General features: G+C 44.0%; 1 protein-coding gene across 1 annotated transcript in view; it reads left to right on the top strand.

Moving 5' to 3' along the window:
* Positions 1 to 15029, top strand: part of COQ10A (coenzyme Q10A) — a 39505-nt gene extending 24476 nt beyond the window's left edge. Inside the window, exons 3-5 of the mRNA XM_075336963.1 lie at positions 6558 to 6750; positions 13066 to 13167; positions 13301 to 15029. Of these exons, the coding sequence (XP_075193078.1) occupies positions 6558 to 6750; positions 13066 to 13167; positions 13301 to 13468 (463 nt within the window). The 3' untranslated portion in view covers positions 13469 to 15029. The remainder of the gene's footprint in view (positions 1 to 6557; positions 6751 to 13065; positions 13168 to 13300) is intronic.
* Positions 15030 to 15983: the final 954 nt, after the last annotated feature.

The raw sequence follows: 15983 nt of genomic DNA, 5'->3' as shown, positions 1-15983 counted from the left end.
TAAAATTGACCTTGCAGTATGATTCTCCTCATTCGTGTGTTTACGACAATACCACACTTGTCCTGATCTGGTTGTTTTTTTTTTGTTCTGTTTTTTCCAACACTAAAATAATTAAAGAAAAAAAAAAGAAAAAACCTTAAAGGCAACCTGTCAGGTTCTATATGCGTTCTAACGAACAAGCAGGGCAATGTGTGGCCTAGAAACCCCTTCCTACCCACCCCTGTGTTGTAATATGAATGTATAAAAAAAAAGTTTTATTACTTACATGTTCCCTATGCAAATGATCAGAGGGTTTAGTCCCCTGGGTGTCGCATCGCCCCGTTGGTATTTGCATGCTTTCCGTGGTGTCACACCCCTGTGGTCGTGATACCATGGATTTACATGAGCGGCGTCACTTTAAGCTCCTTGAGATCCTACCTGTGCATGCTTGCCATTCCCACAGCCTTGTTATGGTGCTTCCTTGTTGGCGTCAGACGCGCTCTGCGCATGACCGGAACCGCAGGAGTCTTCTGAGCATGCGCAGTGCGTGTCTGAAGCCGACAAGGAAGCACCCGGATAGCAAGGCTGCGGAAATGGTAAGCGCGCACAGGCAGGATGCTGAGGGTGACGTCGCTCATGTAAATCCACCACAGAAAGCATGCAAACGCCCACGGAGCGCCTCGACACCCAGGGACTAGACTCTCGAATTACATAGCGAACATGTAAGTAATAAAACATTCTTTTATTTACTATTATTATTTTTTTTTAATAATAAATATAATATATATATATATATATATATATAATATTCTATTCTATTCTATTCTATTCTATTCTATTCTATTCTATTCTATTCTATTCTCATATTACAACACAGGGCTGGGAAGGGGTTTCTAGGCCACACATCACCCTGCTTGTAGGTCAGAATGCATATGGGACCTGATAGGTTCCCCTTAAGTTTAGGTGATGTTAGCATATTTATTTTTTTATTTTTTTTTTTGCGGGACAAAACTTTTTTTATTGATCTCATTTGGGATAGGTATGACGTTTTGATCACTTGTTACAGCATTTCTTGTGGTAGTTAAGCTACCAAAAAAAATGTACTCTTGTAATTTTTTTTGTGTGTGTTTTACAGATTGGGTTACTTATATTTATGTTGATGGGAATTTTCTGAACACAGCAATGCCATGTTTTCTTTTTTTAATAATTATTTGTTATTATTATTAATAATAATAATAATATATTATTACTACAAAACAAGGTTAATAAACTTTTTTTTTTCCTTTTAAATAAACTATTCACTGTTCCCAATAGTCCCTTTAGGGTACTTGAAGTTGCGATCGTCTGATCACTTGTGCCATGTACTGTAACTCCATAGCATTACTGCAAATGGTGAGAATCAGTCTCCTTTGAAGCCCGGCGACAGGCAGGGTCCCAAAGGAACACTATAATGACAAGCACAGAGATCTTCAGCAGACCCTCTGCTGTCATAGCAATCTATCGGCAATCCGCAATCACGTGACGGTGCGCTGTTGTGTGCTTTTATAGCGCGCCCCGATAGCAGCACATACTAAATACTGCTGTAAGAACTTGACAACCGCTTTTAAAATGTTAAAAATCGTGCGGCGGAGCTCTGCTCTATCCACGATTGTTAGCAGCAGGTTCTGGCTGTAACACAGTCATTAAATGCCAAGAGTGGAGTGAGCGGACTGCATCAAGCTCGCTCCATACACCCGCTTTCAACTTGCACCGTACATGTATGGCGGATGTCGTGAAACTGTTCAACAATCCACTCAGACAATGAAAGAGCATTTTGCTCATTTGTTGGTCTATTGTGGCATGTTTACATCGGCCAGAACTCAACTATCCACTGTTACAGGATTGGGGGAGAGGGCACTTAAAAAAGGAAACTTATCATAAAGACAGGGACATCAAAAGATATCTGGTTGTATAGAAACCTATGAAGTGTTAGGTTGTGTGTCGGACAACTCCTATCTGCATCTTGGGTTTGAAGAACAAATGATCGCCCAGTCCAGTAATGTACATACATGTGTCACCAGATTATGGATGACTCCCAACCAATGTGTTTGTATAAGGAGACTTGTATGTCAGGAATCCCTGGAATGCCCCCTGACTACTATAGAATTGTCCAGAACAAGAAGCTTTGGTAATTTAAACTGTGGACAAATATTTAGGCTACAATTAAATGAAAGGATAATCCCAATAGTTTTCACCCACAATTGGATTGAGATCTTCAGGAGACCTAAGAACAGTCTTAGGCTATGTGTGCACAGTGCGTTTTTCGCGGCGTTTTTACGCGTTTTTCGGGTGCGTTTTTTGCCTCAAAACTACAGGACTTTGCTTCCCCAGCAAAGTCTGAGTTTTCATTTTTGCTGTCCGCACACATCTGTTTTTTTACCTGCGTTTTTGAGTAAAAAAAAAAAAAAATGGACATGTCAGTTCTTTTTTTTTGCGTTTTTCCCCCCATGCAATGCATTGGAAAAACGCAGCAAAACGCAGAGATCAAAACGCGGCAAAAACGCATGCGTTTTTTCGACGCAGGTGCGTTTTTAGCGTCCAAAAACGCAGCGTCAAAAAGACTCAGTGTGCAAACCTAGCCTTAAATTGGATAAAACACAAACTGCCTCCATATGAGACGTGGCAATCCCGATACATGCTACATTACCAAGAGGCTAAAGCACCCCATACATAAGATGCTAATGGAGCCCTGTTTATGGTGCGTGGGGACATCTCCACTGTCCCGTGTTAAATTTTTACATCCAGTGTCTGACAATGGTGTGTCCTCACACTTGGCAGAGTCCAACAATTGGATTCATTGGGAATTCACGGAAGGTGGCCGTTGTCTTTACTGCTATAGTAATATGACTTTAAAGGGTTTTCTCTTGTAATAGTGAAGGCTGGCTGTAAGGAGAGGCAGCATGTCCATTTGATTTGTATAACGATTGTACTTAATTCCCCTGCACTGACGAGTCCCCACTGATTACACCTGTCTTCCTAAAAGACAGGAGTATGTTTCTGTTCTGCTGTTCTGATTTTTGGTGAGATTTGACGGTTATCTATTCACTACCTTGCATATCACATGAGGTGGATCTTCAGGTTGGTTTACACCATCAGACGTGCGACGTTAATCGACCACCTCAAGTTACTTGTTTGCTGATCGGCGGTCATTTAATAACCTGTTTGGACGTTTCCATCAATAACAGAACAGTCAGTAATTGTCCTGTACAAATAACTATCATTGTTCTTGGCAGCCATCGTCCTGTTTAGATCAGTGTCAAACCACCTTCGGAGAGCACTACATTGGATAAAATGCCATTGAAATAGCCGATAGAGAGAGAAGTGCACCTGTGTGATCCCGAAAAATGTGTAATCTGCAGTATAGTGGTAGTGGGAAGGCATTACATGAGCTGATGGTCACAGAAGGCAGAGACCATCTTATGGGTAGATGTGTATTTTTGGAGCATAGGATGAAAACCAGTTTTTCACTGAGTCTGTGCAAAAGATGGAATTAGGGCACTTGGGTCACTTCATTATGTCCTGCTGGTTTTCTATAAAATCTATATTTTTATTTATGATCTATTTGAGAACAGGCTGAAGTGCAGTATTATAAGCATGCCATCCTATAGCGGCAGTGTGTGTGCCTCAGTGCTAGTCACATAGTTCCGCACTTATAGGGAACACATGGCCTTGTCTGCTGCAGGGCTGCCTAGAATGCCTCCACAAGGCCAGCTGTAGTAATGGATTTGCAACAAGCTGCAAAATATATTCTGTATCAGTGTAGTGTTCACTGGTTCAAGGCCAAGACGAGATAATGACTCCTGCAACATAGAAGTTGTTTAGTAATATGTGCACTAAGGCTGGTTTCACACTACGTCTTTTTAACATCCGTCCTTAACGTTATTTTAGCGGACAAGCGGATCCAGTGCAAATGCGTTTTCATTTCAATGCATTTGCAATGGACTCGCGTTAACATCCGTTCACCTGCGTTTGCCTGCGTTATAGTGAGGATCCAGTGACTTGCAGTTTTTTAACATGTTTCAAAAACGCTACTTGTAGCGTTTTTGAGCTCCGTCCAAATACTGCAAATTGCTGGATCCTGACTATAACGCACGCAAACGCAGGTGAACGCTGGCGTGCTGATAGACAGGATCCTGCTTTTGTACTGAGCATGCCCAGAAAGTACTGAGCATGCCCAGAACCAGTCTCGCGTGATCTGTCTATCTCTCTACTCCCTCCCTCACCCTCTCTCTCTCTATCTGTCTTTCCCCCTTCCTCTCTCTCCCACCTGAGAGCTGCGGACACTCGTAACCAAGGTAAATATCGCGTAACCACTTCTCTTAGTTACCCGATGTTTACCTTGGTTACCAGCGTCTGCAGCTGTCAGAAGCCTCCTCCCAGTCTAGCTCCCCTCACTCCCGATCACATGACTCCAATGCCCGCCCCTAAACATCCAGTGCAGGATCCTGCAAAATAACATATGCGTTTGCATACGTTATTTGCTGTAAAAGCAGGATCCGTACTTCCGCTAAAAAAAAACGTTTTCAGCGGATGTTAAAAAGACGTAGTGTGAAACTAGCCTTAGGTGCATACTCGTGTGACGCCCTGGACAAGCCAGGGATCACAGGTAATGACATCACCACAACCTACACCCCGGTTAGGCACATCAAAGCTAGACCCAAAAATCCTTGTTGCCTTCCTCCAGGGGCTGATGTTTACACCAGGGGGTGGGCCAGGCGGTTGGCCCCGCCCACCGAGGAGATCACAGTCCTGGAGGCGGGAAAAAGACAGGAGTTTAGTTGTGGACGGGAGAGTGTGGAGTACAGTAGTAGTAGAGCAACGATCTGAGAGCGTCCGGGTGTGTGCCCCGAACAGAGACAGCAAGGTTAGCAGACGGCAGTGACCGTCTGCAGGAGTGGCCTATCGGAGTTGCCGTGAGGACCGTGGACGGGCGGTGGCCCGGCGGTACCGGACCGGTACACAAGGAGAAGCCAGCACCATTGGCAGGGGCCTTTCGGATCCCGGCAAGGCTTGGAGTCACCGTGAATTTGCCAAATCCGTCAGTGAAGGGAACCTCCGGGTTTCCAAACAACTAAGTCCCGATTGAAGGCAACAGTCCAACCGTATGAGAGAGACACCGCCACCGCCAAGGTACCAGTTTCTCAGGGCCAGCGCCTGCGGGCAAAGAGGGGCTCCTCCGGCCCATATCCAAGCCGGGGAGCGGGTTACCGGTGGGAACCCATTGGAACCAACAGAAGTACTAGGTGCAGGGAAAGAGACAGTCACCGTTAACTACCGGGGAAAAGCAACAGCAGCCGTCCGTGGGAACCGTCTTTCCAGCCGTGTGTTTTACCGAGAACTGTGTCATCGTCTCAGGCTGAGTGAGTACCACCGTGCCGTGCGGCACAGCGCTGCCCCCGCGACGCTGCATCTCACCAGGCCCCGCACCCGGCCTGCCATCCACCCCTACCCCATCACCGGGCCCCGGGACAACCAACCCCCTACCCACGGAGGGGAGAAATAACAACAAAGCTGCTCCCTGTCACCGCTCCCGGGATCCCCGTCCAGAGCAGCGGTGGTGTCCACACAATCACCACAACCGTGGGTGGCGTCACGGACAATATCCCCAAAACCAAAACCATTCCCCTTTTCACTCACGGGCGAGGAGCGCCGCTCGAGTCCCCGGGATCCGGCCCATCGCTCGAGCCACCGAGCAGCAGCGGCCGCAGCAGCAGCGGCAGCCGGACCTGAGCAGTGGGAGAGCGCAGCGTCCCCTCCTCCGCCCGCAACACTCGCATCACACAAGACATACACTTTCACTTGTCACCTGATGGATGTGTCTTATTTGAAAGTAGATCAGTTATCAAACTTTATGCTCTTTTGTATAAGGGCAGCATATTACAGGGTTGTGTGTAGTCTACTAACCAAAACCGTGCAAAATTAATATCTTGCTGTTTGGGTAATGGTAGAGCCCCAAAAATGCACTGGCTACCTTGGTTTGTATTCATGAAGAGTACGCAACCCTCACCCATCACCCCCAGTCCCCACCTAGTCTCCTTGTATGTTGGTTTGTGTATCTGTATACACAGCAGCCTGTCAATCACTGTGAATGGGTGTCTGTCTGTCTGTCTGTCTGTCTGTCTGTCTGTCTGTCTGTCTGTCTGTCTGTCTGTCTGTCTGTCTGTCTGTCTGTCTGTCTGTCTGTCTGTCTGTCTGTCTGTCTGTCTGTCTGTCTGTCTGATCTGCTTTAAAGGTGATCCCGAAAATTGAAAGCTATTGGCAATCTATAGGATAGCTGTTAACATACTGATCACTGGAGGCTCTGGCTCCCAATAAAGGGTCTCTGCAGAGTTGAGTGGAGGTTGAGCTCTATTCCATTGAACATGGGACTCTGGACCCTCAGCTAATACTAAATTATAATGGTCTTTTTATTTAATTTGGAGGAATATTTCTTTAAATGGTATTTCCAGATTCCTGAGTAACAGTAAAGCATAAACCTTAATAATCGATTTTTGAAATGTCTGATGTACTTGTCATTATCCATGTTACATCCTCTCTAGGTACTCCATGCAGGAGATGTACGAAGTGGTGTCCAATGTAGAAGAATACAAACAGTTTGTGCCTTGGTGTAAAACGTCCACAGTTCTCTCCAAGCGTACTGGATATGCTAGAGCACAGCTGGAGGTCGGCTTCCCTCCCATCCTGGAACGGTACACCTCTATCCTCACACTAGTGCGTCCTCATTTAGTCAAAGTAAGTGTATGCCCTATTGTAAGAATTGGTATGGGTTCTACAGAAAACTGTTAATTTATAGTGTGAAAAAAGCACCATACAGAACCTGAAGAGTTTTTTTGTTGTTGTTGTTGCAATTGTCACTATGAAAAATTTCCTGCAATGTCTCTGGCTTTGCAGGGTGGGGGGGATGGTGGTCTCATTACTAGGTTTTTGCTTCTACCTAATCTCAGCTGACGCACAGCTGCTATTCCCTGATGTCTGTTCATCCTGTGTGATGCAGCTTTAGTTGGCAAGTCTGCCTCCTGCTGGTGATTAAGTTATTACCAGTCAGCTTTTAGCTGTGTGACGCTGCATCTAAGGCCGGGGCCACACAGGGACTTCTGCGATCCTCGCATGACACTCGGCTCACGCTGGCAGCACAGTGGGAGCCGAGTGTCATTGCGACTGAAGTCCGATTGTGCGATAGGACCACAGCTGCGGGGGACGGGCTGGCTCTGAGGGGAGGAAGGGATTTATTTCCCCCTCTCCTCCGTCGCAGCCTATTGCCATTCTCGCTCTGCACTCGCATTACACCAGTGCAATTTGAGTGCAGTGCGATTTTTTTTTTTTTTTTTTTTTTTTTTTTTTTTTTTTTTTTTTTTTTTTTTTTTTCTCTCTCTCTCTCTCTCTCTCTCTCTCTCTCTCGCCCCATAGACTTGAATAGTTGCGAGAGAAACAGGATCGCATTGCACCCGCAGCATGCTGCGACTCTCTTCTCGGTCCGAGTAGGGCTGAGAAAATAATTGCTCATGGGTGCTGGCACATAGGGTAATATTGGTCCGAGTGGAATGCGATGTTTTATCGCATTCCACTTGCTCCTATTTTCACGACGTGTGTCTTAGGCCTAATAGCAATACACTGAAGATTCACATACTGATATAGACCATGTGAGTTAGTAATTGTATGGACTTGACTACGATATGCAAGTAGAGCAATAAGTCCTCACTCCATCCTACAGGATGAATTCTTGTTCTTTCTTCAAAAATCATGTGCATAAACTATGTTAAAAATATCAGGACATTTTACTTGTATCCAAATAAAATTCCTTAATCATAGCTATGATTAAGGAATTTTATTCTGAAACGTGTAAGAAGTTTCTGATATTTTTAATGCGGTCTATGCACATGATTTTTGAAGAAAAAACAAGAATTCGTCTTGGAGCATGGAGTGAGGACTTATTTCTCTACTTGCAATCTTCATGCCTGTTCAGGCTGTCTAGTACCCGGGCTGTAATGATGGAGGTGTGGTGAGCTGTTGTGTTTGCTTGTCACTACTATACTGCTCTCATATGTAAAGCAGTAATGATCTCTTCAGGAAAAGGAGGAGACAGCGTAATGGAAGGGGCAGCGGAGCCTTGATTGCTGCCAACAAGGATTTTGATAGGTGATTGCCATACTGACATTCAGGGGGAATCCGAGACTGACTTCCTGTCTACGCATTATCACATGGATGGCACTATTTGTGAGACCAGAGATCACAAGATCCAACTATCTATAATAAAGGAATAAATGTAGAGTTGTAGCTGATCTTTGCTAAATTGATTACACAACTGGAATATTGCTGCTCTGTTAACCTTTTAATTCTAGTAGTATTTCTTTAAATATTTACCCCTGCCAACCAATGTTTAGTGTTCAGGCAGAGTGGCTATAGAGCAATCCTTTAAATGTTCATATCTGGACCCACTTTAATTAAAAGGGTATTCCTATCACCAAGATCCTATCCCAATATGTAGTAGGTTTAATAATCTTAGCAAATACCTGCAATTAGAAATGTAGTATAGTTCTTCTGATTCACTGTCACTTCATGTTCAGGACATTACAGGACCTTAGGTATCCATGGTTATGACCATCACCAACTAACTGTGCCTATATGCTTGGTTGTAGCCTTGGATACCTAAGGTCCTGCAATGCCCTGACAATGAAGTGGCATAGTGAATCAGAAGAACTATACTACATTTCTAAATGGAGGTATTTGCTAATATTACTATTATTAAATCTATTACTTGTTTCGATAGGATCTTGGAGATGGGAATAACACTTTAAGAAAATATTACAGACCTAAGGGGACATGTGACAAAATATATACTCCATAATCAAGGTGTTTTCTGTACAAAGGGATATTGTACATGAATATCCCTTAATTAAACTGAAAAGAAATGAACACCATGTATTTAACAGGTTTTGTTTTTCCAGGACGTTAAATTCACTTATATAGAATAACAGACGTTCTATTGCCTTCTAATTCACACTTGGTAATTGTAAAACCTGGTTACATTGTACATCACTATTTTTGAGTTTTCTGCTCCTTCACATTAATGGCAACATTTACTGTCTATAGTCAGAATAAGTCCTGTTCATGTTCACAAGATACTGTAGGTGCATGGTTCTCTACAAGAGAAAGATATCTGACTGCAATAAGCCCACCAGATGCATCAGAACACCGTCCATGAAGTGTAACCTATTAATGGACTATTTAGATTCAAATTTAGAGCAGTTATAATACAATAAATGTACAATTAAAAGTTCATTTTCGTTATTAATCGTTATCAGCCAGCATAACTAAAACCATTATAAGGCCTAAGAGACACAGCGTGAAAATCAGAGCAAGTGTAATGCGATAAAACCTCGCATTCCACTCAGACCAATATTACTCTATGTGCCAGCACCCATGAGCGATTTTTCTCAGCCCTGATCGGACTGAGAATACAGTCGCAGCATGCTGCGGGTGCAATGCGAGAATTTCACTCGCACCCATTCAAGTCTATGGGGCGAGAGAAACATCACACTGCACTCGCATTACACCGGTGTACTGCGAGTGCAGAGCGAGAATGGCAATGGAGGAGAGAGGGAGATAAATCCTTCCCTCCCCTCCGCAGCGCCAGCCCGCCCTTTCTCAGTGCTGGCCGCCCCCCACAGCTGTGGTCAGATCGCACGATTGGACCTCAGTTGCAATGACACTTGGCTCCCGCTGTGCTGCCAGCGTTTGCCATGTGTCATGCGAGGATCGCAGTAATCCCTGTGTGGCCCCAGCTTACTACTGATCTATTCTTTTCTACATTGAAATTGCAACATCAAGAAGCAAGTCGTAGAACTATATTTTAATCAATAGACTTGGTACTGCTATGCAAATGATAAAGGGAGAAAAAAAAATCTTGTATTTATTCAGTATAGATTATGAACGCCCTGTGCAGAAGTACACACTCTTAGGGTACCTTCACACTTTAGCGATGCGGCAGCGATCCGACCAGCGATCTGACCTGGTCAGGATCGCTGTTGCATCGCTACATGGGCGCTGGTGAGCTGTCAAACAGGCAGATCTCACCAGTGAACAGCCCCCAGCCAGCAGCGACGTGCAAGCGACGCTGCGCTTGCACGGAGCCGACGTCTGGAAGCTGCGGACACTGGTAACTAAGGTAAACATCGGGTATGGTTACCCGATGTTTACATTAGTTATCAGCGCACACCGCTTAGCTGTGTGTGCAGGGAGCAGGGAGCCGCGCACACTGAGCGCTGGCTCCTTGCTCTCCTAGCTACAGTACACATCGGGTTAATTAACCCGATGTGTAATGCAGCTACATGTGCAGAGAGCCGGAGCCGGCAGCACAGGCAGCGTGAGAGCTGCGGAGGCTGGTAACTAAGGTAAATATCGGGTAACCACCTTGGTTACCCGATGTTTCTTAGTTACCAGCCTCCGCAGCTGCCAGACGCCGGCTCCTGCTCCCTGCTCGCTTCATTTGTCGCTCTCTCGCTGTCACACACAGCGATCTGTGTGTCACAGCGGGAGAGCGCCTTTGAAGAAAACGAACCAGGGCTGTGTGTAACAAGCAGCGATCTCGCAGCAGGGGCCAGATCGCTGCTCAGTGTCACACACAGCGAGATCACTAATGAGGTCACTGCTGCGTCACAAAAAGCGTGATTCAGCAGCGATCTCGGCAGCGGGCTCGCTGTGTGTTAAGCACCCCTTACACTCCTTGGCTGCTATCAGTGAGGCTATTAATTGTGCGAGGAATGTTTTGCCACATGGAATGCCCTTGGGCACTAAAATCATCAAGATTTTGCTGCTGGCGGCTCCTTTTGGCAACTACCACACAATAGGTCAAATCCATCTATGGACACTCCAATAATCAGACTATATCCCAACAGGAAGAAATACGAATTTTTTCATCCCAAAAAAGGAGTATACAATGTCTCAATAATACAAAAATATTTTTATTGACATTTAAATTTAGAACAACACCACACAATAAAAATAGTAAATTGCAGTCAAAAAAATGTGTGTATCAGGGTGTAGCGGTATCAATATTGCACATAATATCCAATAAAGTGTCCCGTGCTGGATCTGGACTAATCAATAAATATCATTTCAGATTCTTAGATTGTCAAGATACATTTGTGACGCAGACTTCAGCATAATGGTCACTATATAATACCATTGCAAATGTTTGCATAGCTCCGGGATGTTCAATGTTATGCTAAAGTATGCCTGTAGGCCCTCCTCCCATGCTGAGTCAAGATCACTCCATTTACTGCGCATGCGCGTCAAACAGTGACAGCAGTGCAGCTCCACTACGTGTTATTTGAAATAAATTATACAGCAGACAAGGGATGGAGAAAGCCGAATCAGCATAAGCGGGCGTATCAAATCAAACACCAAATTTATAAGAAGTGTATGTATAGCCCATTAAGACATGTGCTATATCCGTATATACATAATCAAGACTTCAGTACACATCACCTCAAATTCTTGGATAACCAAGATCAGTGCATATAAATAAATCTGATATGCAAGACAGAGCACAGAAATCCCTATATTAAGGCTTTGTTGCCATTGAACAACCCCGGGGATATAGACACCATGCTGAAATATGCCTATCACAGCCCTCCTCCCATACTGAATCGCAGTCGCTCCATCTAATGGTACTGTTTGTATGCAAGGACACCCGTGCTACAACACAGCGTGCCACTCATTGATAATTGTTACAGCAGACAAGGGATGGAGGGAGTTAGATCAGCATACAAGGTATGTAAATTGAACCAATCAGGACACATTGGAATGTGTGCAAGGTTTCTAATGCTATATCACAATGCCGCACTCCAGCAGCCACCTAGATGACCGCTATAATCACTAATGAGAACCGGCAAGATGCAGGACCTCTAGTACAACATACTGGCATGGCATCATGCAAATAGAGCAAAGTTACCTTAATGCGTGCGCCGCAAACACCCGATCCCCGACACGTGTTTCGCTCCCGGCTTCTACAGGGGGCATGTCGGGTCACAGTAACCACAGGGATTATATACGCTGAGCCCACCTATCAGGGATCCTTTAGGCGCTTGCATGAATCCGTCACCTCCTGTTGTAAAAGGAACTTCCTGCCAGGCGATAGTGGAACGCACCCTGCGTGTCAAGCATCGGATGTGTGCAGCGAGGCAGGAGCGTCCCCTATTCATACGCCTATTATTCAGTCCGAGGAGGATTTTGGATTTCTGCAAGCGCTCCGTCCCAAGAATATTGATTACATTTATACAGGTAACCCATGTCAGGCAGAAAGAAATATCATATACACGTGTGAAACATAATTATTACAATAATGTAATTCTTATATAGCCTTCAGGCAAATATTTATAATATATGCTCCGCCTCTTCAAGCCCGATACTTCATTCCTACTCCAGAACAAAGAAGATAGCCCCATCTTGGATATATTCAATAGCTTCTCAATTTCATCATTTCATCATGGGACCAACATCACTATGGTGGGCACAAATTGGTATGCAAATATGCAATTTATCTACGAAAAATTAAGACACAAACAAATGAATACTCACTATAAACACATATATGCTCTTCCCCACTAACAAAAAAACCCAACATGTAAATAAAATTATATACAACGAATTAAAAAAGATTAAAAACCACAGGATTGACTAGGAGACAAAGTTGAGGAGTGTATCAAAGTACCCGATAACTTGACGGGCAGGTTCCCTGTGTATGTTCTCAATCTCCCTGCACTTCTACACCTCATGTTGAGTATGATTTCATAGTATTTTTTTTTTTCACTGCACATTTCTTTAAGATGGTCTCTGCCAACTTGAACATGGGCCAATTATAGCTTGCAGTCTTTCAAACCGTAAGGTGGATTTCAAGGTCACTAGACATGGAAGGAGCCTATATTACTTGAGATTGCTGAATGCCAGGAAAATCTGAACCTGTGCCAACACATACCCGGCTCTGATCAGTGCTTGTCTGCTGTAACGAGGACATTAATTTTATTCTACCATTTATTGCATTTTCAGGCTGCATGTACAGACGGTCGTCTTTTCAACCATTTGGAGACAGTTTGGCGCTTTAGCCCTGGCATCCCTGGGTATCCTCGTACATGCACTGTAGACTTTTCGGTATGTATATTAAAGGGGATTTCCTAACTCCACACCCCCCCCCCCCTTCACCAATACACATTGTTTGCTCTTATCCGCCCCCAGCCATGCCATTTTCTTATGCACCTTATCCTAATTTTCTCTTCTTCTGCAGATCTCATTTGAGTTTCGGTCCTTGCTGCATTCCCAGCTGGCAACTGTCTTTTTCGATGAGGTAGTGAAGCAGATGGTCGCAGCCTTTGAAAGACGGGCAGGAAAGACCTTTGGCCCCGAAACGCCGATTCCTCGAGAACTGATGTTTCATGAAGTACACCACACGTGATGTCCTCACAGCTTTACTGGCTAGGGAGAGACCGCAATGAAACATTAGTGCAAGCCAACCAAAAGTTCACACAATGAAAATGGAACCGGAGTCTCAGACTTTGTGCACTCACAGGGACTTATGAGCTCAGAACCACATTTAGGTTGTTTTTTGTTTTTTTTAACAACTATATTTATTTAATTTCACATCAGATTGTGCTGAGAAATATATTGTATAAGTTATCAATAGTGTCTGAGAGGTGGGGGAGGCTGATACGCTGCACTGTAGCTGCACTAGCACCACCTGGGACTTTTTATTAGTGTGTTCTCCTAGATTTTGTTTTAGAGCCTTATATAAAGAGATGGATTGTGCTAGTATATAGGGAAGGGACTTTTATTTTACTCCTGCAGTAGTGGCATCACTGACTAACATTAGGCCTGTATTCTTAAAAAAAAAAAAAATTTGTAAGCCCCCTTCTCGTGTTACAATAAGGCACCGCTGGTTTCCTTATCACATATATTTCCTCTTGTTCACTGATCACTTGGGCCCTTTTGTTAACACTTGACCATTTTATTTCTTTGTACAGTCACAGTATGTCAGCTCTTGTGCCCAGTCATTTGCAATACTGTATGCATTCTGGGAATTTTCCATTGATAACTTGAAATGAAAATGCATTATCCTGATTGGAAGCACTATTTCTGCTTGTTTGACCTGTGTCCGGCAGAGGTGACGCACCACCGCATGAATGGAGAGAGCCATACTGTAGCCATCATGCCTTTTTAAGCATTTTAAGCATTATAATCTATGCAAAGAAGTATGATTTGGAATAGCAGGGTAAAACATGACCATACACTTCAGGTTCTTTGTGCCAATTGACCTATGGGGCATTATTATATATTTCTAAATGGGACTGGTTAAGAGAAGAGCAAAATTATATTGACATTGAACGTGCCACAACAACTGGCATGGTCATTGATGTTGGCTACACAAGGTGCATTCTGATTTAATGTCCAAGTGAAATGTTAGAGATAGTTGAGGGGTATGTATATATGCATACAATGCAAGATCCATGTGGAAAAACTGCAAAATTAAAAAAAATAAGCCTGTACGGTCTCAAAAAGCACAAACAAGGAACGCTGATCGTGGTGCAAGAGTTTACAAAAAAGTGCAATACTGCCCACAGATCACACTGCTGCTGTACGAACCAGGAGTGCACGCAATGGAAAAGCCCATAGCTTTTATTGAACACACATGGTGGTTGAACTGACAAATGTGGTGACTCCTCGCTGGAATCCAGTTTTACTTTGTTATAATTCTCTGTTGCCTTTTTCCTGAATGCAAAAGACAGGGACCACTTGTCTTTGTTTTATTACATTGCTTGACTTACTGAGACCTCAAGGATAGACCTTAGGGCCATCTCTTTGTGAAACATGTTGGCTTCAACTCCCACTTTTGTGCCGTGTGTTTTTTGTTTTTGTTTTTTGTTCATGTTGTAGGTCAATTTAACACTCATTTACTGGTGATGCTAAAATGCCAGCAAAAGATGGACAAACGTTAGTAAGAATAAAATAAAAAATACAAACCTACATGTGTCATGGCGTAATACTAGACCTAAAGAGCACAACCTCTCGCACAGCTGAAATATTGTTGCACATAACATTAACTTTTTACAGCCATACAAATTGCACCTTCCAAGGCCATGTACACACGCAGAATATTTGGGGAGGTAGGTTTTTTTTTTTATTAAACTCCGTATTTGTAAGGCTACTTTCACATTGCGTTTTTCCCTACGTTCAGCGGTCCAGTCGGAGCATCCGTCCGAACCCCCACGCAAAATGTGTTTCAGACGCGTGCGCCGACTGGGCCATTGACTATAATAGAGCAGACTCCGTTAGCGTGTGCTCTGTCTTACACCATTTTCGGGCATATTCGTTTTCTGCAGGCGGACACCTGCATGTAGTAGACATACGTTTGCTGCAGACTGACACCAAAACGTAATGCCTGAAAATGATGCAAGACGGAGCACACACTACTGGAGTCTGCTCCATTTATAGTCAATGGCCCCGTTGGCACATGCGTCCGAAACAGGTTTTGCGAAGGAGGGGGGGGTTGTTTGGACGGATGCTCCAACGGGACCAATGAATGTAGGGAAAAACACATTGTGAAAGGGGCCTAAGCCAAAACCAGTAATGGAACAATCTGGAAAAATGTAATGTAATGGAAGCATGGGCATCACTTCTGCATTTTTTTTGGCTTACAAGTACTGAGGTAAAAAAAACTCACTAAATGCTCAACATCTGAACGATGCCTAACTTGTATAAATATAAATGTAATCAAGATCAGGGAGCAGCGGGTGAGCCACCCCCACTTGCCTATACTCCAGGTCCTGCTTCCTGTTATATCCTTGGTTAAAGGGAATCTGTCAGGTGCAATATGCACTCAGGACCACGAGCAGTTCTGGGTTTATATTGCTAATCCCTGCCTAACTGTGCCTGTATACACTAACATAGATAAAGAGCTCTTTAGAAAAAGTATT

The sequence above is a fragment of the Anomaloglossus baeobatrachus genome, chromosome 2 (assembly GCF_048569485.1).
Source record: "Anomaloglossus baeobatrachus isolate aAnoBae1 chromosome 2, aAnoBae1.hap1, whole genome shotgun sequence".
Classification (NCBI taxonomy): Eukaryota; Metazoa; Chordata; class Amphibia; order Anura; family Aromobatidae; genus Anomaloglossus; species Anomaloglossus baeobatrachus.
Note: the sequence above shows the minus strand (reverse complement) of the source record. Positions and strands in the feature narration are given on the sequence as shown.